This window comes from Cibotium barometz, chromosome 1 (genome assembly GCF_041138505.1).
Source record: "Cibotium barometz isolate CiBa-2024 chromosome 1, ASM4113850v1, whole genome shotgun sequence".
NCBI classification, from domain to species: domain Eukaryota; kingdom Viridiplantae; phylum Streptophyta; class Polypodiopsida; order Cyatheales; family Cibotiaceae; genus Cibotium; species Cibotium barometz.
The window spans coordinates 63,662,882-63,686,062 of NC_141046.1; the positions used below are offsets into that span (position 1 = coordinate 63,662,882).

The window sequence follows — 23,181 nt, forward strand, 5'->3', positions numbered from 1 at the left end:
CAGAATCCTCTAGGATCCTACTTAGGTGTCCTAGCACTTCACTCAGGGACCGCTTCGTCGATCCTCGCCCATCGTATCGGAAGCGCACCATTTTAACCATACCGAGGCTGGCCAAGACCTTGGTAGGCTTTGCCGCGAGCGACGTCCCTTGACGACTCCCCGCCAGCTGTTGCAACGAATCTCTCCTTAGTTAAATCACAACCAAATGCTTCCTCCAGCATTCTGGTGTAAAACTATCCTTTAAAAAAAAGTAGAGTTTCTATGCAAGTAGAATTCCCGGTTTTGATTCCACAAAACCCTTTTTCCCACAATTCAGATTTTCTTAATGAGAATCACTAGTCTCGCATCAGGGTAATCTACCCATCAATTTCGTTGAATTTCTAACTTAAATCTTGGTGATTTCGGTTAAAAGGAAAACTTCTCTAATTCAATGAGTAGTCTATTCTTTGTATCGAAGATTTGAAATTGATCACGAGGTTTTTGATTGATTCAGATTCAAGAGATGGGCAAGTAATTTACTGGCCACCATTCTCATGATCGTGGTCTAACAAAAAATTATTCGGTTTACTTCTAACTTTGATTCCTAAGGATTTTCTTCATATAAGTTAATGGTGACTTCCAACCGTAAGAAAAATTCTAACTTTATGAAATTCATTCCTTCCTAGCCACAATAGAATTAAAGAAATAGTTCTATATGAGAATAACGAGATTTTATAAAAATACTCTTCTTTCAATAATCCAATTTTAAGTATATATCATTTTGTTGATTTATCCATATATAAATATCTTAAAATATTCTTTTCATCAATTTAATCTTCAACATTAGTATACCCTAATTTCCTACGTGAAATTATGGTGAAAACTCTTCTTTTAATATCAAAATTAATTTAGATCTTTTTCTACTTAAATACAATGAAAATTTCTCTTTTTAAATAAGTAAAAATAGCCATATTTTGGAATATGCCAAAAATTTCTCTTTTAACATTTAAATGTTTGAATCCCGAATGTCATGGGAATTCCTTTTTTTACATCTAAATTCTTATGCATAAAATAAATTTATCAAAAATTTTCTCCTTTCTCTTAATTAAATAATTATGCATAAATACTAAAAAAGTATTTTTCATGAATATGATAAAAATCATTCTTTTTGTATAAAATATCTAAACCTAGAATATGATAGGAATTCCTCTTTTTGCTTTATTCAAAATATGCATAAAATTAAGATTTATCTTTTTTTCTAAAAAGTTTTGCCAGCAATTACTGATAATATTCAATTTTCTAGTTGAATGAAAACTTGTAACGAAAATATGATAGAAACTCTTCTTTTAGACTTAAAATTAAATTATGTATACTTAGTATAATTATAAGCATAATTATGATTATTTTCCTTGATTAAACTAAATTAACCATTCCTCATTTCTAAAATTGTTAGTATATTCCTCTTTCAATTTAGAATGAGTTAATGTAAATTTTCCTACTCATAATCAAGCTAAAAAGAATTAACCATTATTTTTACTAAATTAAAAATCATGAAAATATCAATGCTCATTCTCTAGCTCATCAAGCCAAGAGGTTAGATTGAAAGAAGAGATTATTATTGAAATTCATCCTTTTTCTAAGGATCTAGATGATTAATCTTTTCAAGAGACGCCACTTGCAATGGGCGGAGTGTGTACGGAATAATACTACACGAGTACTTAATCTTAGTACATCGATCTCTCCTCGTAGGGCGGCAAGAAGCTCTAAGCAGCTCTTCTTGCTCGAAGAATTGATCCGCGCGTAAGGAAGCTAAGGAGAAGCAAGACGCAGCAAAAAGCAAGTCGGGAATGCTTCACCAAGGAAAGCAACTACGCAGAAAACAGAAAGCCTCTGTTTGCTTTCTGCGCTATGCGGGCCTGGTGGAGAAACCCAGTCGCTTCTTTCAGAAGATTTGTGAAGCGATCATGGCTCCGCTTTGCTGCGATATTCGCAATCCTCTTCGTTTGCCTTCTCAGCTCGCCTGATCTGCGTGATGTGTTGCATTTAAATGACAGATCTGCAGTGCCCACATTCCTGTCATATGAAGATGGCCTAACCCTGAATCAAAGCTTCACCAATCTCTTTGACGCATACAAGCAGTGGGATGCCCATGCGGGCTGTGCTCAATTCAGAGAGAAAGAAACACCTAGCCTTACCTTGCCTAACCCCAGCTTGCAGGACCCAAATGCAATCTCATGCGCGTCCATGCAATTGCAGCATGTAGCTGTCCTTGTGAAGGAATGGAGATGGCTGCCAAACAATCTTGAGAACCTTTACAGCTGTGGATGTGGTCTAACTTGCATATGGACCAAGTCTAAGGTGCTGGCCGATAACCCTGATGCTGTACTCTTTGAGACCTCAAATCCACCTCGCAAGGTAGGTGACATGAACTAAATTTCCTTTCTGTTTATTGCTTGCCTCTCAGTTATAGAATAGGGATGTCGAGGAAGTGCAACCAAGTTGACATAATGTATACATGTGTATGCACTCAAGAGGAAATGCTGATACCGAGGTGTTGCCATGAATCCCAAGAATGCCAATGTTGTATTGTCCAAAGAAGCCATGTAAGCATATGGTAAGGTCATAAGGTTGCCTTAGGTGCATGAGTAGGAAATAATGATGCCGCCACGACTGTTCTAACTTGGAAGTTGTGAGGATGGGTCAAGGGGAAGACGAGTCGTGAGGCGGTTGGTTTGAGTGGCTCTTTGACGAGTTGAGTGGAAAGGGGGAAGCTGGTGGACGATCCTAGATGCCCCGCCCGGGGGGGGGGGGGGGGGGGGGGGGTCCGAGTCCAGAAGGAGGGTTGGGCTGGCGGATGATCGACAAGGGGGAGGGAGTAATCCGAGTCGAGAGGGAGGGGTGGGGTTGGCGACGAGTCGTGAGGGGGTGGACTGGGGTGTCGGGGAGTGTTTTGTGGGGGAGGGAGGGGGGTGTGTGTCCGAGTCCAGAAGGAGGGTTGGGCTGGTGGACAATCGACAAGGGGGCAGGAGTAATCCGAGTCGAGAGGGAGGGGTGGGGTTGGCGACGAGTCGTGAGGGGGTGGACTGGGGTGTCGGGGAGTGTTTTGTGGGCGAGTCGTGAAGGGGGGCTGTCGAACGGTCCAACGGGGGCGAACAAGTGGAGATAAGGAGGGGGGCTGACGAGCGGAGAGAGGGGGGGGTGCAGATGGTCCAAGAGAGGGAGGGGCTACAGACGAGTGTGAAGAGGGGCTGTCGGACGAGTGAGTGGAAGTGGTGGATGAACCAGGGGCTGGCAGACAGGAGTGGAACCAAAGACAGAAGGGGGGTTGGCAGACAAGTGGAGAGGGGGGGTTTGGCGGACGTACCAAAGAGGGGGGAGGGGTTTGGGTTGTCCGATTGGAGAGGGGAGTGGGGGTGGGTCGGGTCGAAAGGGGGTGGGTTTGGGTGAGTCAAGAGGGGCGGACGAGTTGTGAGGGGGTGGGTGGGGCTGTCCGAGTTGACAAGGGTTGGGGGTTTGGTTGAGTCGACAAGGGGGTGGGGGATGTCAGACGAGGGGTTTGTCCGAATCAGACGAGATGAGAGAGGATGTTGTCTGCATGAGCCGGTCACCACAAAGAAGGGACGGCGGATGAACCACGACGGATGAAGCAGGGGGTGAATTGAGCAGATGAACCAAGAGGAAGGGTTGGTGGACGGGTGGAGAAGGGGGGGAGCGGGGGGTGGAAGACGAACCAGAGCATGGTTGGAAAGTAGTTGGAGATGCTCTCTTCGTTTTCTGCTTCTTTTTCATGTTTTTTTTCTTTGGGGGGGTGGGGAAAGGAGGTGGGCTATGGTGATGGAAAGGCTTCAAGGGGGCTTCGGGGCGATAACTTATAAGCCTTGATCTTGAAGCCGTTGACCAATGGGAGAAGTAGGCCATCCAAGGTGCGGAGTTGCACGGTGCCATGAGGAAGAATTTGGTGGAGGAGAAATGGTCCTTCCCAAGCCGGGACGAGCTTCTTTGCTTGTTTCAAATAATGGGCTTCGTACACCAAGACAAGTTGGCCTTCCTAAAACTCGGGCTTCCTAAGATGGCGGTCATGCCACGCCTTCTGTCTGTTTTGTTCCACCTCCAAAGCCTGGTTTGCCAATGCCCGGGTTTCGTTTAGGGTGGTCAGACGGAGCACTGAAGCAGTGTGGGTAGTGTAATCCTAGCGGGATGTCCCTGTCAGAATATGCAGCGGAAATGACAACCAAACTTGGGTAGACAAGAGCAAGTAGAATGCAGAAAATAGACAGCACAAGAAACACAGAGAGATAGGTGTGTAAACTCTTCTCTATACACAAGATCCCGCAGAAAACTGAATGAGGAAGTGGTGGGGGCATGGGGCCTATTTATATGCCCCATGTGAGCAGTCAGCCAGCACTGGTGGCCCTCCACGACTGCATGAGCAGTCGGCCAGCAATACATGAAGCCCACGACTGCATACATCCAGTCGGCCAGCAGTGAGATGCTCCATGACTGATGTCTGGGCAGTCGGCCAGCCACAAGACTGCAGATGGGACAGTCGGCCAGCCACTAGGTGCTCCTGCCAACCTCTGACATCCCTCCACACCACTGGAAAAAATGGGAAAAATAGGGAAAAATACGGGGAGTGAGGAAAAATGATAAAACACCTTATACAGGGCGGGCACACCCACAACAAAGGCCCTGGTGTATACATATAGACAGGAGATGACTTCTAACACCCCCTCTCAGCTCCTGGCTGTGAAACCAACCCAAGGGAGCTGGAGTGCCGCCTGAGCGTAGCCTGAGGTAGAGACTTCATGAAGAGGTCCGCCGCATTGTCCTCCGTCGAACAATAAAGTAGCAAGATGTCACCAGCCAAGATCTTCTCACGTACAGAGTGATACTGTATCTCTATATGCTTGGTCCGGGCATGGAAGACCGGGTTCCGAGCAATAGCTATACAACTCTGGTTATCGCACTGGATGACTGTGGGCTCCTTCTGTGGAAACCCAATCTCGCCTAGCAGCCTCCGTAGGCCATACAACCTCACAAGCAGCACCACAAGCAGCCCGGTACTCTGCCTCTGTCGAAGAAAGGGCAATAGTTGGTTGCCTCTTGCTGCTCCAAGAAACTGCTCCTGAGCCGAGAGTGAAACTGTATCCTGAAGTAGATCTCCTCGTGTCTGGATCTCCTCCCCAATCTGAGTCACTCCAACCTTGGAGCCTGACTCCATCCCCTCCTGTGTAAAAGAGTCCTAGATCCTTCGTACTCTGCAGATACCGCAAGATCCGCAATCCTGCGTCCCAATGAGTCTTCAATGACGTCTGCATAAAAGAGCTCAACAGCCCCACGGAGAAGCTCAAGTCCAATCTGGTGTTCAGCAACCAGATCAATGAACCAACCAACTTCCGGTACTACGAGGCATCAACTGGCTCACAAGGATTAGTAACTGTTAACTTTGTGTTCGGGTCCATCGGCGAAGTAATAGGTTTGCAGTTCTCCATCCCAAAGGCCCAAGCAACTCATGAACATACCGCTGTTGAGAGACGAAAAACCCCCTCTGGGTGTGCCAGATCTCCAATCCCAAAAAGAAGTGGAGTAAGCCTAAGTCGGTCATCTCAAACTCCTTTGACAAGGCAGCCTTCGTCACTCTAATGTGCTCCACATGACCGCCAGTGAGAATGAGATCATCCACATAAAGGATGATAAGCGTGACCATGCCGCGTTCCCGAAAGAGATACAGGTTCGGATCTGCAACCGATCTCTGAAATCCAGTCCGAATAAAGAAGGAATCAATCTTCTGATTCCAAGCCCTGGGAGCCTACTTAAGACCATACAAGGCCTTACGTAACCTGTAAACCATCCCTTCAGATCTTGGAACAATGAAGCTTGGAGGCTGTTCAATATACACCTCCTCCTGCAGGTCACCATTAAGGAACGCAGATTTTACATCCATTTGATACACGGGCCACCTCTGAGAAGAAGTAAGGGCAAGAACGGTCCGAATTGTGGACATCCGTGTTGTCGGTGCAAAGGTATCCTCGTAGTCGATGCCTGGCCGCTGAGCATAACCTTTAGCCACAAGTCTGGCTTTGTGTTTGTCCACCGACCCATCATACACATATTTGGTCTTAAAGACCCATTTGACACCAATGACTGACCGCTTCGACGGCCTCGGTACCAACTCCCAAGTGTTGTTCTTCTCGATGGCATCAAGTTCCACCTGCATGGCTTTCCTCCAAGTATCTTGTGAAAGGGCTTCCTTTACGGAAGTGGGCTCTTTGTCCCGCATGATACGAGACATCAAAGCATAGTTCACTTGAAGAAGCTCCGCTGTGTTGCTTTTATCTCGGACTCTATGTGATCTTCGAGGGCCGTCCTCTGTGGTCCACTCGGAGGGTAGCTCCGTGACACATGACTCCCGAAGGGTGTCTAACAACCACCTAGGTACTCGAATAGATCGTGGAGCCTCCTGTGATCGCGGGGGCTCTACTCCAGCTGCGGGCTCAACCTCCTGTAGTGACTGAGGTCGATCAACTGGAATGATGGTCTGGGAATCATCATCAGAATCCTTCGGATCTCCAAGAAGTGGCGGCTCCTCGACAGTGGATACTGGAACATGCTCGTCAAAGACCACATCCCGGCTGACAACAATCTCGTTCCTATCTGGATCATACAACCTGTATCCCTTGGAAAGAGAGTTATACCCCACAAATACAAGCTTGCGGGACTTGGAGTCAAGCTTCCCCCTCTGCTTCTTCGGAATATGTACATACGCGTCACTCCCAAGACACGGAAGTGCGAGACATCAGGTTTCGTGCCAAAGTATGCCTCAAATGGAGTCATATGGGGTACTGAAGTCGTCGGAGATCGGTTGAAGATATGGATAGCCGTTGCCACAGCTTCTCCCCAAAGTGGACGAGGAAGATCACGATGCTCCAGCATGGTCCTCGCCATCTCCACCACAGTCCTGTTCTTGCGTTCGACAACTCCCATTCCCTGAAGGCGATCCAGTATTGGCGAGTTCCCTTTTGATGCCATGATCTGCGCAAAATCTGAGAAATACAGTCGAGGAGAATTCACCTCCTTTATCAGCCCTGAGAGTCTTGACCTGAAATCCAGACTCTTTCTCCACCATCACGTGCCAATCCTTGAACCGAGCAAAAGCTTGGTCCTTCTGGGAAAGAAAGTAGACCCACGTGAATCTAGTACAATCATCAACAAGCAGCATAAAGTAGAGAGATCCTCCCAAAGATGGTATCTGCTGAGGTCCACACAAGTCAACGTGAATCAACTCCAATGGTTTCGAAGCCCGCCTGGAAGCCTGCTTCGGAAAGGATTCCCTGTGCTGCTTACCACGTATGCAAGAACTGCAGCGCCCTTGCCTACTACCAACATCTGGCAAGCCAACCACCATCTGGTCTTGAAAAGCTTGCCTCAATGCATCCACATTTAAGTGGCCAAAACGAAAGTGCCACAAATCTCCGACCTGAGAACCTGTCAACGAGGAGAGTGCAGAGAGCTTGTAGATACCATTCTCCACACCGCCTTCCCAAACAACCTAGCCAGTCTCACGGTCCCGTAGAGCAACTGAATGCTCCTCAAATTCCACCTGAAAGCCAGTCTTGCATACTTCATGCACTGACAGAAGATGAAAACCCAGAGCAGGGACATAAAGAACACGGGAAGCATGCTTGCCCCCCTTGCCGTCGGGAATAATCTCCATCCAGCCCTCACTATGTATCGGAATAGTGGAGTTGTCGCCAATAAAGATGCGACCTGACTGCCGTTTCAGATCCAGAAAGAAGTCACGAGATGGAGTCATGTGCCTGGAAGCACCACTGTCAAGAATCCATTCCCGGGTATCCTTCGCGGTGAAGCCAACTGCCTCCTCGCTCGAAGATGATGAATCGTCGGAGTCCACCATCTCTAAGTGCACAAATGCCGGAGTCTTTGCAGCTGAGGCTGAGGAATCAGCACTCTTCCCTGTCCGCTTAGGGCACTTCCTCCAATAGTGGCCTTTCTCGCCACAATCATTACAGGATCTTTCGGCCTTTAGCTTCTCTCGTTCTGAATCAGGCTTCTTCTCAGAAGACTTCTCCGGTGAAGCCTTCCCTTTGTCCTTGTTGTTATTCCGGCCTTTCGACTGTTGGCCAGTTAAGGCCTCCGAACCTTCGCTGTGAGGAGGGTTCGTGAAACGTTCCTCCTGGTCCAAGACCATTGGCACAAGCTCCTCCTAGGTAATGGTGCTGAGCCTGCCACTCGTAATCAATGAGGAATAGAAAGCAGAATACTGAGCAGGCAAGTGGGACAGCAAAGTGATGGCCATGTCTTTTGATGATATCTCTTTCCCAGCTTGTAGGACTTCCTGCTGAAGGGCCTGCAGCTTGTTAATGTGTTTCCGCATCGTCGAGGACTTTGTAGGGTTCATAACCCGCATTTGCACTTCCAAGGAGATCCGTTTCATGGGTGATACCCTGTTATACAAAGAAGCCAAGTGCTCCCATATGCCTCTCGCCAGCGTCATGTGCTTTACATGATTGATCACTTGTGGTGTGCAGTTGAGGAAAATAAATGACCGGACCATGGCGATGACACGATCCCATATGTGTGCCTGTGCCTCTCGGTCCTTCCTCGTCGACAGTAACTCCCCTTCCTCTGCTTCCGGCCGTGGAACCCCGATGATGATAAAATCAGCAAGGTCATATGACTCTAGCACAGACTTCATCATGACCTTCCAGATGCCGTAATTGGACCCGTCCAACTGACGATCCACTGGGATGGTGGGGAGAGTCGGAATCTTCACGTGCTTCTCAGCCATCTCTAGTAAATCTGCCATCGCGGGGAGTAACGTGAAAGGGTGGGTGGGTGGGAAAAAAAAATCTGTAAAACCTGCAAGTGGCTGTCCAGCACCTTAGCCCGCCTTCCTCTTGCACCTTCTCTTCTCAATCAGCCCAAAACAGTCCACCAATCAGCAACCTAACAATCCCCCTCTTGCTCAGAAAAACTCCCAAGATCTATCACGAGCCTAGGGCTCTGATACCATGTCAGAATATGCAGCGGAAATGACAACCAAACTTGGGTAGACAAGAGCAAGTAGAATGCAGAAAATAGACAGCACAAGAAACACAAAGAGATAGGTGTGTAAACTCTTCTCTATACACAAGATCCCGCAGAAAACTGAATGAGGAAGTGGTGGGGGCATGGGGCCTATTTATATGCCCCATGTGAGCAGTCGGCCAGCACTGGTGGCCCTCCACGACTGCAGACATCCAGTCGGCCAGCAGTGAGATACTCCACGACTGATGTCTGGGCAGTCGGCCAGCCACAAGACTGCAGATGGGACAGTCGGCCAGCCATAGCTGCTCCTGCCAACCTCTGGCATCCCTCCACACCACTGGAAAAAATGGGAAAAATAGGGAAAAATACGGGGAGTGAGGAAAAATGATAAAACACCTTATACAGGGCGGGCACACCCACAACAGAGGCCCTGGTGTATACATATAGACAGGAGATGACTTCTAACAGTCCCTAGCCGCTAGGACCCTACCCGGTAGGACCCTTGGTTGAATTCAAAGGGTAGAACGACCTCCAAACCGTGGACCAGTTGAAAAGGACTGTGGCGGGTTGTGGCTTTGAAGGTGGTTCTGTAAGCCCACAAAGTGCTGAGGAGGGCCTCTGACCAGTGAGACTGGGGTGTTGATGGCACATCTTGCGGAGTAAGTGACAGAGCACTTTGTTGGTGGGTGCTTTCTGCCTGGCCATTGGCCCGGGGGTAATAAGCACATGACTTGCGGTGGAAGATCTTATAGCTGCTCGGTAAGGTGGTGATGACTTCGTTGACGAAGTGGACTGAGGGAGCCTTTGTCCACTGATAACTTCCAAGGGGCAACCAAAGCGGACAAGGATGTGCTCATATATGAACAGAGCCACTGTATTGGCCGTGCAATCCTTGGTGGCTTGGGTTTCCGCCCACTTGGTCACATAATCGGTGGTGATGAGAATGTATTTGCACTGGCTCGGGTGTGCCACTGGGTCGATGGGTCCCATGAAATCAAGACCCCATTTCTTGAATGGAGACCAAGCGAGAGATATCTGGAGAGGCCGGTGAGATTGACGGGTGGGTTTGGGCCCACACTGTTGGCAAGTATCACAAGATTTGGCAAACTGAATAGAATCTTTGAACATGGTGGGCCACCATAGGCCATGGTGGAACAAAAGTGCGTTCGTGATGTGGTTGGGATAGTGACAGCCACCAGGGCTGGAGTGGTCATCTTCGACAAGGTGGAGTACTTCATGAGGACTGAGGCACCTACGCAAAACACCATCATGACTAGCCTTGTAGAGTTGGCTAGCTATGATTTGGAAGGGTTGGCCGAGTCTTTACCAGAAGCCGGTGCTTGTCCTTGGGGCTAGCGCCAACTGGAAAGTGTTCTCTGGAAAGCAAAGCAAGGACATCCCCAGACCAGTGCGGGGTAGCATCAACTTTGAAAAGGACACTATTTGAAAGGTCATCATCAATACCTGTTGCTAGCTCCCCAGTGTTGATGCAGGAAAGGTGGTCCGCCATGATGTGATGTTTGCCCGCCGGTCGAAGGAGGATCTCAAAGTCGAATTCTTGGAAGAGTAGTAACCACCACCAAATACGACCTGCCACGTGGGGTTTATTGAGAAGATACTTGAGAGCATGGTGGTCCGAGATGACGATGAAGTGGGAGCCCAAGAGAGTGGCGGAACTTTTGGAAAGCATAGACTATAGCCAGGCCTTCCCGCTCAGTTGTGGTGTAGTTTTGTTAGCGGTTGTGAGGAGGCGGCTGGCATAGTAGATTGGTCTGTCCATCTTGTGTTCCGCACTAGGTTGAGTAAGGACCGCGCCCATAGTAGGGAGGCTTGCATCTGCATGGACATGGAAGATGGTTGTTTAGTCGGGTGGGATGAGAATGGGGGCCTCGGTGAGGCGTTTTTAAAGGTAGGAGAAGACGGTAGAGGCTGGGTCAGACCACTGGAAGATGGTGGGTGGCTTGACTAGGCGGGTAGAGTGGGAGGGCCACATTGGCATACATGTTGATGAAATGACGATGATAGCCGGTGTGTCTGACAAAGACCTGGGTTTCTTTGAGGCTGATTGGAGGAGGAAGGCGAAGGATTGCAACGATTTTATAAGGGTCGGGAGCCAAGCCTTCGGAGATGATGTGACCTAGAAGGGTGCCCTGGTGTCACGTGCACCCCGCACTTGGATGCCACGTAGACATTTCTGTACAGAAGGTGCAAGACCTGGGATGGTGAACTGGTCCCATGTGAGCCCAGTCCGGGACGAGTCAGCCAGGGATCCATCTCAATCGTCCGAAGTCAGGTGTGCATTGTCCTGCACATGAGTCCAAGGTCAGGTGTGCACAGTCCTGCACATGAAACAGTGCCAGTCCGTGCTGTGAGTCTCCCTCTAGAATGATGTCAGTGGTTTTGTGTATCTGGTATGGTACCGGATGCAAGATCATTGAGTAGATAAGGGTTAGGACAAGGGGCCAGCCCATAGGGCTACCCCGGAGCTTAGTATGGGCATGGGAATGGTGTGAAACCATCCCCATGGGGGCCAGTAAGGCCCAGGCTGGATCCACCAGCCATGGAAGGGCTGTAGGACAGTCCTAAGGCAAGAATAAGGCTATTTTCAGGAGGTTACAGCCTTCATAGGGCTGTAGGGCAAGTATGGGGCAGCCCATACAGGCTGCCCAGCCCATGGATTGTGGGCAAAGGCTATGCCCAGCCTTCTAGAAGCAAGCGCCTGCCTCCCCAGCTTGCTAGGGAATTTACGCAGCATTTATTAGGATTTTTTTGAGCATTTAATGCTGAATTTACTCAGTCGTGTGATTTGTCTGCTGGACGCCTGGTCCTATACTGGCCGACTGTTGCTGTAGGGTAGTACAAATAGGAGAGGTCCACAATCCCATCATTCATCTCAGTATTCACCAAGAGCTCAAGCCAATCAAGGGCTAGACAAGCCAAGGAGATTGCTAAGCAAAGGGGTGGACTTCTGAAGGTCAAGGGCAGGGATTTCCTAGCCAAGAAAGGTCAAGAATTCTGTATTTGTTTTCAGATTTACATCATTTTAATAAAGCAAATACACCATCCGTGGTGGGGGCCCTACAGAGGGTAATTGGGACCCAATACTGTGTCCTCTCCATCTCCCCCTTCTCTCTCTATTTTTCTGCACATCTCCTTTCAGTTTGTGCGTTAATTTCGGTCGCGAAAAGAGTGCTGAATTCTGAGTTTTTGAAGTTACCGATTCTTCTCCGAACCTTCCGCATATTACAGTGGTATCAGAGCCTACTTCAAGGACAAAGATTCAGCAAAGAAAACCAGAAATTTTTTTCTTGCTTGTGTGGTTGGTTTTTAGACGCCGGTGGACTACCCCTTTCGGAGTGACTCCTGTCCCTCGAAGGACGGTTGGTTTTTAGCCTCCGGAAGCCTCCGGAAGTCTCCCACAGAGATAGTGGATGGTTAGATTGCGTTCCGGAAAGGAATTGCATTTTCCTACTATGGTGAGCTTCGGCGACGAGAGAGACCCAGAACCTTGGGACCAGAGTGTACCAGGCAGCCCAGCTAGGGCACCCGGCTTGAGTGTCACAGACATGTTCCAGCAGATGATGCGAGCACTCGCAGAACAGACAGCCAAGTTGGATGAGCAGAAGGCGCGGATCTTGGCTCTGGAGGAGCGTTCCCGCTCTCCAGCGTCACGTTTTCCATCTCCTCCTCTCTCTTCTTTCGTATCCCAGATACCAGATCCTCGTCACAGGGACCCTCTCGCGGGGTCACAGCCGCAGCCAAGTTCCTTGCTTGAGTTGCAGATGTGTGCATTGGAGATCCGACAACGAGAAGACGACGCCATGCGACGCGTGGAACACGAGCGTTACCTCAGAGCTTTGGACGCCAGATTGACACCGGCGGCGCCCTCGAATCATTTTCCCGAGAAAATGAATTTCAGTAAGTATAATGGTAAACTCGATCCCACAACTCTTTATTCATGGTTACATCAATTTGAAGCTTACTTTGCCGCAATTAGAAAAACAGATACTGACAAAGTGATCTTAGCCAGTTGGTACTTGGAAGGTGAGGCCATTCCTTGGTGGACTCAGTGGGCTCATGCCCACACCAGAGCAGGTATGGCAGCTTATGTGTGGGACGAGCTCGTCCGTGACCTTAAGCAGCGGTTTCTACCGCCCCACTACCTTGAGCGACTCGAAGACGAGTTCAGGGGAGCGCGTCAGAACGCGCAACCAGTCCTTCAGTTTGCCAATAAAATTTTGACTTTATGTCTGCAATTAGGCTTATTTGATACGGACAAGAAAGGGCAGTTTTTGTATGGCCTGGACACGCAAATCCAATGGGAGGTGCGTATGTTTAGGCCAGCCACCTTTGAGGACGCACTCTTGCTTGCGCAGAGTGCAGAAATGAAACACAATGGTGGCAAGCCCAAGACTTCCCAGCCGGCCTCTCCCAGGGCTTATGCCTTGGGGGGCAAAAGCCAGAACCAGACGGGGTCTTCCCCAGGACAGAGCCCGGGAGCCTCTGGCTACAAGAACTCGAACAATGCGTCTAAGCTTACTCCAGACCAGAAAGCGGAGGCAGGCAAGACAGGTGGCAAGTTGAGTGCTGAGGAGCTTTCTCAGTACAAGGAGGAGGATAGATGTTTCTTTTGTCATACAAAAGGACATACTTCTCGGGATTGTCCGAAGAAGCCTCCAAAGGCTGCCGTCGCCTCCACAGCTTCCGTGGTGAGCTCAGCTCCCACACAGACCCCAGCCGCTAACTCTGGTTCTTCAAACTCCGGTGCTTCAGTTGGAGCAACTATTAGCCGGGAGCTCCAAGATAAGCAGAAGGGCGCCCATGACCAGGAGTATGAGCGCAACGAATTGCTCAAGTCCTTTGGCTACATAGGTGGCCAAAGAGTCGTCGTCTTGTTTGACAGCGGCAGCACGGAGGATGTGGTCACGGAACAGGCCGCTAGGCGTGCCCGTTTCGAGCTGACTCCGATTGACAAACAGGTTGAGGATTTTAGCACAGGTATGACAACGAGCGTCAAGTATGAAGCTCTAGGTGCTAAGTTAGTGATTCAGGGCATAGAGTTTGTGCGGGACTTTATGGTTACCCCTCTTGTAGGAGCAGACATAATTTTGGGTATCCACTGGTTTCACAAGTTTCTTCCTGATGTCAAGTGGAACAAGCACACGTTCCAGATCAATCGAAATGTGTCAAACACCCCGGTGACCATTAAGTGTGAGCCAAGTATTCCGAACTTTCCGCTCATAAGCCACTTGCAGGCTAAGCGAGCAGTCAGGAAAGGCGCACAGTGTGCGATGATTTACATCCAGACAGCCCAGACGGTGGCCCAGTGCTTCCGAGAAGTACTCCGTTCTCCATGAAAAGTTCCAAAAGATTTTTCTTCGGGATAGCCTCCCTTCCCAGCTCCCCCTGTCCAGACCGAAGGATCACAGGATTGACCTCCTCCCAGTCCTGGAACCCCCGAGCAAGTTTTCGTATCGCCTTTCTAAGGCAATGGAATCGGAGTTGGACCGCCAACTCCAAGAATTGTTGCAAGCTGGCTTCATCCGCCCCAGCGTGTCGCCATTTGCAGCACCAATCTTGTTTGTCAAGAAGAAAGATGGGTCTTTTCGGTTGTGTGTCGATTATCGTGCACTCAACAAGCTAACTATCAAGAGCAGATTCCCGATGCCTCGAATTGACTATATTCTCGAGAGGTTGAATGGAGCAAAGGTGTTCTCAAAACTGGATTTAAAGAGTGGGTACCACCAGGTACGGATTGTAGAGGGGGACATCCCCAAGACTGCCTTTCGGACAGAACGGGTTCACTTGGAAAGTGTGTGTTCATATTTCTGGACGACATACTCATATTTTCAGCTACAGTTGAGCAGCATGACATTGATGTGGAGAAAGTCCTTAAGTTGCTGGAAAGCAACGAGTTCTATGTCAATGAAAAGAAGTCAGAATTTTATCTGTTCCAGGTGCATTACTTGGGATATATAATTAGTGCTGAAGGCATTCGACTTGATCCGGCTAAAGTGGCCGAGATTGTTAACTGGGAAGTACCTCAGACAGCTTATGACATTAGATCATTTGTGGGTATATGCCAGGCATATTCCACCCACATCGACAAGTTTTCGGATCTCTCGGCAGATCTCACCGATCTGCTAAAGGGAGTGAAAACAAGAAGGCAAAAGATTCGGATGACTCCACGAGCGTTGGAGGCATTCCAGAACCTCAAAGTGGCTTTATTAGAAGCGCCTTGTTTAGCCCTTGCCTCGCGGGACGAACCATTTCAAGTGATCACCGATGCGAGTAACATCGCAATTGGAGGTGTATTGCAACAGAATGGTCATCCAGTAGCTTACATGTCTCGAAAGTTACTGCCCGTCGAAAAGAACTACTCAGTCTATGATCGTGAACTCCTAGCAGTTATACAGGCCTTGAAACATTGGAAACATTTCCTGTATGGCCGTGACTTCGAGGTTCGCACTCACCATCAGGCATTGCGCTGGATTCAGACGATGCCAAGTGCACAGTGGGGTGATCGACAACACCGTTGGAGTAAGATATTCCAGCAGTTCGGTGATATGATTGAGTACCTTCCAAGAAAGGCCAATCCAGTGGCCGATGCTTTGAGCAGGAAGGGACAAGTGTCTACGATTCAGACCACTAGACTTGACCTTGTTGGTACAGGACTAGAGGACATGAAGCACGCGTACGCGGATTCCGAGGAATTCGGTACTCAATGGGAACAGGCATTGGATGCCACAAGACCATGCCATTTTCTGACACGCGATGGTTGGCTTTTCTACAAAGGCCGACTATGTGTCATGAAGTCATTCCAGCCAGCTCTTCTCCATGATGCCCATGACGCCATTACAGGTGGTCACATTGGCATGAATTCGACTCTGGAGAAATTAGAACGGCAAGACTATTGGCCAAAGATGAGGCGTGATGTGTTTACATATGTACAACGCTGTGACATTTGTCAAAAGGTGAAAGCTCCTCGTGGAAAGAAGATAGGGTTGTTACAACCCTTGCCAATTCTTGAGGGTCCTTTCCAGGACATTTCGATGGACTTTGTCACAAATCTGCCTCCCAGTCTGAGTAAGCGTAATACGCAGTGCTTAACTATTGTTGATAGGTTTAGCAAATTTATTATGCTTATTCCTTGTAGGGCCAATGTAACCGCCGAGGATGTTGCCCAGTTGTTCATTCGGCATTGGTACCCAATTGGCGGGATTCCTAGAACCATAGTGTTAGACCGAGTTGCCAAGTTTACCAGTCATTTTTGGAGGGCATTGTTTGATAATTTTGGTACTAAGCTGAATTTTTCCAGTGCATTCCATCCACAGACAGATGGCCAGATAGAGATATACAACCAGTTGGCCTTTGATGTGTTGAAGTGTTATGTCCACGATCAGCAAGGTAAGTGGGAATCGTTTTTGCCTTTAGTTCAAGCTGTTTTGAATCACTCTTTTTCTTCAGCTATTGGTAGGACTCCATATGAGGCAGCGTTTGGAAGACCTTTCCAGTCGTTGTTAACTAGGACTTAGTCTTCATTACCGGAGGCGAACAGAGTGACGGAGTCTTACCAGGAGATTTTAGAGTCAGTAAAGGACAGATTGGCTAAAGCACAAGAGGTTTACACTCGACAGGCCAATAAAGACCGAAGGGATATGAAGTTTTCGGAAGGAAATTGGGTTTATCTTTGGATTATGAAGCAAAGACTGAAACAGGTGGGCAAGCGATGCCCAAAGTTGTTTTTCAGGAGCTTCGGACCATTTCCCATCCGGAAAAAGATTAATGAGGTGTCTATGCAGTTAAAGCTACCTCCGAGTTGGACTATGCACGATGTATTTCATGTCAGTTGGTTAAAGCCATATGCAGGTCCACCCCCTTCAGAGGTCAAAGATGAAGCGGAACCAGACATTGTTGATGAAGTAGAAGTAATGGTTCTAGAACAGATCCTTCTGCACCGTTTCAAGCATGGCTTAGGCTGAAGACTACGACAATTCCTCACGAAGTTTCAGGACCGAGGAACCCATGAAGCGGTATGGATCGACAAAGAGTTCTTCGAAGACTATCCGGTGTTATTGACGGATTATTTGGAGGCTATGCAGCTTCCGTCAAGTTAAGCAGAAGGGGATGTCACGTGCATCCCGCACTTGGATGCCACGTAGACATTTCTGTACAGAAGGTGCAGGACCTCTGGTCCCATGTGAGTCCAGTCCGGGACGAGTCAGCCAGGGATCCATCTCAATCGTCCGAAGTCAGGTGTGCATTGTCCTGCACATGAGTCCAAGGTCAGGTGTGCACAGTCCTGCACATGAAACAGTGCCAGTCCGTGCTGTGAGTCTCCCTCTAGAATGATGTCAGTGGTTCTGTGTATCTGGTATGGTACCGGATGCCAGATCATTGAGTAGATAAGGGTTAGGACAAGGGGCCAGCCCATAGGGCTACCCCGGAGCTTACTATCCCCATGGGGGCCAGTAAGGCCCAGGCTGGATCCACCAGCCATGGAAGGGCTGTAGGACAGTCCTAAGGCAAGAATAAGGCTATTTTCAGGAGGTTACAGCCTTCATAGGGCTGTAGGGCAAGTATGGGGCAGCCCATACAGGCTGCCCAGCCCATGGATTGTGGGCAAAGGCTATGCCCAGCCTTCTAGAAGCAAGCGCCTGCCTCCCCAGCTTGCTAGGGAATTTACGCAGCATTTATTAGGATTTTTGAGCATTTAATGCTGAATTTACTCAGTCGTGGGATTTGTCTGCTGGACGCCTGGTCCTATACTGGCCGACTGCTGCTGTAGGGTAGTATAAATAGGAGAGGTCCACAATCCCATCATTCATCTCAGTATTCACCAAGAGCTCAAGCCAATCAAGGGCTAGACAAGCCAAGGAGATTGCTAAGCAAAGGGGTGGACTTCTGAAGGTCAAGGGCAAGGATTTCCCAGCCAAGAAAGGTTAAGAATTCTGTATTTGTTTTCAGATTTACATCATTCTAATAAAGCAAATACACCATCCGTGGTGGGGGCCCTACAGAGGGTAATTGGGACCCAATACTGTGTCCTCTCCATCTCCCCCTTCTCTCTCTATTTTTCTGCACATCTCCTTTCAGTTTGTGCGTTAATTTCCGTCGCGAAAAGAGTGCTGAATTCTGAGTTTTTGAAGTTACCGATTCTTCTCCGAACCTTCCGCATATTACACCTGGACCACCAAGAAATGACACTTGAAGGGGTCGAGGCGTAGCCGAGAGGAGCGACACTTGGCGAAAACCTGAGCTTACTGAGAGAGATGTTCTGGAAAGGCCTCTAGCCTAGAAATGAGGTGAGCGCCTATGAAATTAGACAATTGTCAATGAAAGTGCGGAGAAAGCTGAGGAGGTACTCCTTGAAGATATTGTCGACGAGCCTTTGGAAGGTGGCCGGGGCGTTACATAGCCCAAAGGGCATCTGATTGTAGACATAGGTACCCCATTGTGTACGAAAGCTGTCTTGGCATGGTCGTTCAGGTGGATGGCGACTTGGTTGTATCCACTAGAAGGGTGCCCTGGACCACCAAGAAATGACACTTGAGTTTTCGTGAACAAGTTTGCACATGCAGGTAAGGAATGTATGGGAGCTTCTTAGCCTTTTATGTCAGCTAGTGTTTCGTGAACAGGTTAGTGCTTGCAAGGTTATGGCTTTTCTAAACAGGTTAGCAGAAACAGACAACAGATGCTATGGCATTTTGAGGCTTTCTTCTTTCAAATTAGCTATTGTTTGTGAAGCAGGCTTTCTTATCAGTTTAGGTTTGTGAAGCAGATTATAGCAGCGTCTCAGGCTTAAGTCACCAAGGGTTTTGTAAAATCGAGATGTGAGCTTTTTTAAGGTTTTTGGAACTAGTTAGGTTGGCATTTCCTTCTAGGAAAGGGTACTGAACCATCTGTGAGGGTTTCTTTAACAAATTAAGTTAGCATCGTCTGTTGGTGGTAAGAACTTCTGAAGTGTCTGTTAGTTTCTTGAACATTTCAGGTCGGCATCACTCTTATTCGAGAGGTTTCACAGCGTCTGTTAGTGTTTCTTGGACATATTGTGAGGGTTTCAAGCGTCTGTTACCATTCTGTGAACATACAACATGATACAAGGTCAGGATCACTTATAGATAGAGCCATTTGATAGGGTTTGTAAAGATTACGGGGAGAATGCTGTGTGACTTTCATCCATTGTGGTGCTGTAGAGAGGCAGACACGGTCTTCAATTCAGAAATCAAAGAGTTATTTGTCCCTCCTTCAAGCGAGATAGTCACTGGGGAGGATCCTGCTGCACTTCCTTTTGAAGGCAACACACATATATTGTTGCATGCGTGGAAACCTTGCTGTACTGATCCAAGCCCTAAGCTTGATTAAGAACATTGATGCTAATTAAGAATGATTAAGACAGAGGAGAGAGAAGAAGAAGAGAGTATTTGGTGTGAGGGTTTTCTTGTATTAATATGGTGCAAAAGGTAGTTGAATGTTTGTACATGATTTGGGGCTTTGGTCAGTCCCAAGGGGTTGACCGTGGCTCTTCTACATATCTTCTACTGATTACTAGATGAATGAATAATGAACTAATGACTTGCTTTACTGCTGAATTATGATTTATGCTTATGTATGTGTTTGGAGTGTTGGGCGGCCAGCATCCAGCTGACGGCCAACTCTGCTGGACAAAAACCCCTTTCTAATATATATAAATGCTGCGCTTTATAATCCCTGCTGTTGGCCAGTAGCTGGGCACTCAGCCGCCTGCATGCTAGGTCCTCTCCTGGCTACCGACAGCTTTTGTCTACAGCCAGCTGACAGATGCCCTTAACCTCCATGTGCTGATGATGATGTTGCTGCTGCTGAATCTGATGATGATGCTGATGGTCTTGATGCTGATGCTTACGATGATGGTTCTAATGCTTATGCTGCTGATGATGTTAATGATGATGCTGATGAAGACCCTATATGCCGTTCTAACTACTGCACTAATCAAGGATTAAGCGAGTTCATGCTGAAGATTACCCATGGCACGGGCATGCACATGACATATATGTATACACACATTGTGTGTATATATACATGCATATATACGTATACACACACACACACACACACACACATACATATATGTATAAACATATATACATGCATGCCTTAGGGTTATGAGAGCCTTCACTTAGGCTTGTTGATTGGATTTACAAACTTGGGTCTCTTTTTGATGCTTGAATTTCAATGTGATTAAGGGAGAATACTTCGGTACTCTTGGTTATGATTGGTGAATGAAGGCTCTAGTGAAGGGAATTGTCATGGATATTGTTGGAGGGTTTGGGGATGGTCCCTTGCCTGCCTGCCCACCTCTAGTTAACAAAAAGCAAATAGATATTAATTTGTAGCAATTTCAGTTACTGATAGAAAGATATCGTACAACTTACCAATTATCTGTCTAGTGTCTGTCAAAGTCTTGTCTTGACAGGTAAATTGCAAAATCAGTAGTACATGTATGGATACTTCTAATTTATCATTCAACCTGTGTTCTGGTCTTTGATGTATTAAGTATTGTTGACTGTCGTTCGTTCTTTTAAAGAGGAAACACGGGGAGCCTTTGAGAGTCTACATGGACCTGGAACCAGGAAGAAAGTCTCCAGGATATGAGGACATTTTCATAAGCTATCATGCTGGTGACACTGTGCAAGCCACATATGCAGGAGCTTCATTTCACGTTCATCGAAGTTACTTTACCTCTTCAATCAAGAGAAAAGTATGTTTCACAAACCGTTTTAACTCAATCTTAAAATCAAATCTAGGCAAGGCTAGTTATTTTGCCTCTTCAATCACAAGAATTGCTTAAAAACACAAGGCCTACTGGTTGAAGAGGTGGATGGTTGACTTGTTATGCTACATCATCTTCGCGCTTGAGCAGAAGCTTGTTTGCATTTCTTTTTTTAAATCAGGATGTTTTGGTGTACTGGTCTTCGTCTCACTGCGTGGCCGCCAGATCATCACTTGCAAGGAAACTACTCACTTATCTGCCTCACCATTCATTTGGCAAATGCTTAAACAATGTTGGCGGACAAGATGCTATATTGACACTGTATCCCGACTGTGGAAGAAGCTCGGGTAATAAAGCATACTGGGCATATCACCTACATTGTGCCATGTCACATTACAAGTTTGTTCTGGCTATTGAGAACTCGATGATGGAGTCCTATGTTACTGAGAAGCTTTTCTATGCCCTAGACGCAGGGGCCATACCCATTTACTTTGGTGCTGCAAATGTTGGGGATTTAGTACCCCCAAATTCTATCATAGATGGCTCAAAATTTGAAACATTAGAGAGCTTGGCCACATATGTAAAGAGAGTGGCGGCTGATCCAGTCCTCTATGCTGGATATCATGCTTGGAGAAGGTGTGGAGTGATGGGGCATTATCATCAAACTAGGGCTGTTAGCCTTGATTCATTACCTTGCAGGCTGTGTGCTGCTGTTAGCAAATATGGAGGAAAAGGCTATCAACCATTGTAGTTAAGAGAAAAGCTTGAACAAGGGTATACGTCTTTGTACAGCTATGCAGTACATTCACATGCTTGGGGAATATCAAAGGGGTGTAGGGATGTGATGAAATGTAGGCTACACCATGCATGATGGAATTGACAAGGTTTTGATCTCATGATCTTAAGCAACTACAACTTAAGTATCGTATAAAGGATGATTAAGCAGGTGGGTTAACATGATAAACTATAACTTCACAATAATCTAGGTAATAGAAGTGTACAAATGCTTTAAGCTACACAATCACACAAGGGCAAGAGGTTAGGGGAGAAAGCTGCAAGCTTTTGAATATATAATAAGCTTTTATGGGCCTACCTTGTTTCAAGCAGTTCCACAAAGTGGTACCTTAAGTCATTGTCTATCAACTTAATGTGATTTTTGAGATATTGGTGTTCATGGTAAGGGGCAGAAGAGGAAAGAAGACTCTCCTTTTCTGGAGTCTTGCTCTCACCCCGGAAACCCCTTGCCATTACCAAAACTAGTGGAGCTTTGTGTGATTGAAGCTTGCCTTGTAATTGTAGAGAACAAGTTGATCTCTTAGGTTGAATTAATGGGAAAGAGGAAGTTTTGACCAAGGTAAAGGAAGTGGAAGGCAACTTGCAAGAGGTGGTCAAGAATCTTAAGAAGGAAGTCCAATCACAAATCATTGTGGAGCTTAGGACAGAGTCTTTGCACTTCAAATTTGACTGGGGTGATTGGTTAAGGGGAAGTCATCTCCTGTCTTTATCAGACACCAGGGCCTCTGTTGTGGGTGTGCTCGCCCTTTTTTTTTGTGTTTTATCATTTTTCCTTACTCCCCGTATTTTTTCCCCAATTTTTTCCATTTTTTCCATGATGTGGGTGGGTGTGCCCCGCCATGTATAGGTGTTTTATCATTTTTCCTCACTCGTCGTATTTTTTTCCCATTTTTTTTCATTTTTTCCATGATGTGGGTGGCTACCACAGGTTGGCAGGAGCCTCTGATGCTGGCCGACTGCACTCATGTGTACCAGGAGCTGGCCGACTTCATCAGGAGGGATCGTGGTATTTTTCTCTGCTGGCCGACTGGATGTGCCCAGTCGTGAGGGCCACTAGTGCTGGCCGATTGCATGATGGGGCCAAATAAATAGGCCCCATTGCCCCACATTGTACTCATTCAGTTCTTTCTCGGGATCTTGTGTATAGAGAAGAGTTATACGCCTCTCTCTCTCCTTCTCTTGTGCTGTCTATTTTCTGCACTCTACTTGCTCTTGTGGTCTCAGATTTGGTTATCATTTCCGCTGCATATTTTGATAGGTATGAGGATGTAGGTCCGTATGATACATGGCAAAAAGTGACTAAAGCAGTGCCAACTAATGAATGGAATGTACTACTTGTAATATCCCTTACAAACAAAGGCAAGAACCACATAGATACCACTTTAGAGAAGACATATTTATGACCCCTAGGTTGCCAAAAATCTTACGGGGGTAGAGTTATAAATATAGAGGAGCTCACCAACACAACTTAGGTGATAGGGTGTGGAACCAACCATGGTTTCAACAACTCACGAGGCAAGTAAGAGGACAATTTTCCATGATGAAAAAGCCATCACTTAGCAAATTTGCACCCCTGTTTAACTAATGCATGTCTAGACCATAAAGGT

The 23,181-nt window shown here is 47.3% G+C and overlaps 1 protein-coding gene across 3 annotated transcripts; it reads left to right on the forward strand.

Moving 5' to 3' along the window:
• The first annotated feature begins 1,631 nt into the window (after positions 1-1,631).
• On the forward strand, positions 1,632-21,691 carry LOC147642309 (alpha-(1,4)-fucosyltransferase-like). 3 transcript variants are annotated; one of them, XM_086805012.1, is made up of 4 exons: positions 1,632-2,394; positions 20,594-20,767; positions 20,961-21,126; positions 21,247-21,691. In XM_086805012.1, the coding sequence occupies exons 1-4, from the start codon at positions 1,888-1,890 to the stop codon at positions 21,528-21,530; spliced, it is 1,131 nt and encodes a 376-aa protein (XP_086661138.1). In that variant the 5' UTR covers positions 1,632-1,887; the 3' UTR covers positions 21,531-21,691. The 3 variants fall into 3 exon arrangements, with proteins under 3 accessions (XP_086661138.1, XP_086661147.1, XP_086661130.1); XM_086805021.1 differs by having other exon boundaries at positions 21,253-21,691; XM_086805004.1 differs by having other exon boundaries at positions 20,961-21,691.
• Positions 21,692-23,181: the final 1,490 nt, after the last annotated feature.

Excerpts from the sequence above, each read along its gene's own strand:
- LOC147642309 (XM_086805004.1), top strand. The coding sequence starts at position 1,888 with ATGCGGGCCTGGTGGAGAAACCCAGTCGCTTCTTTCAGAAGATTTGTG. Across the intron at positions 2,395-20,593 it reads CCTCAAATCCACCTCGCAAG|AGGAAACACGGGGAGCCTTT; the intron begins GTAGGTGACATG and ends GTTCTTTTAAAG. Across the intron at positions 20,768-20,960 it reads CCTCTTCAATCAAGAGAAAA|GATGTTTTGGTGTACTGGTC; the intron begins GTATGTTTCACA and ends TTTTTAAATCAG.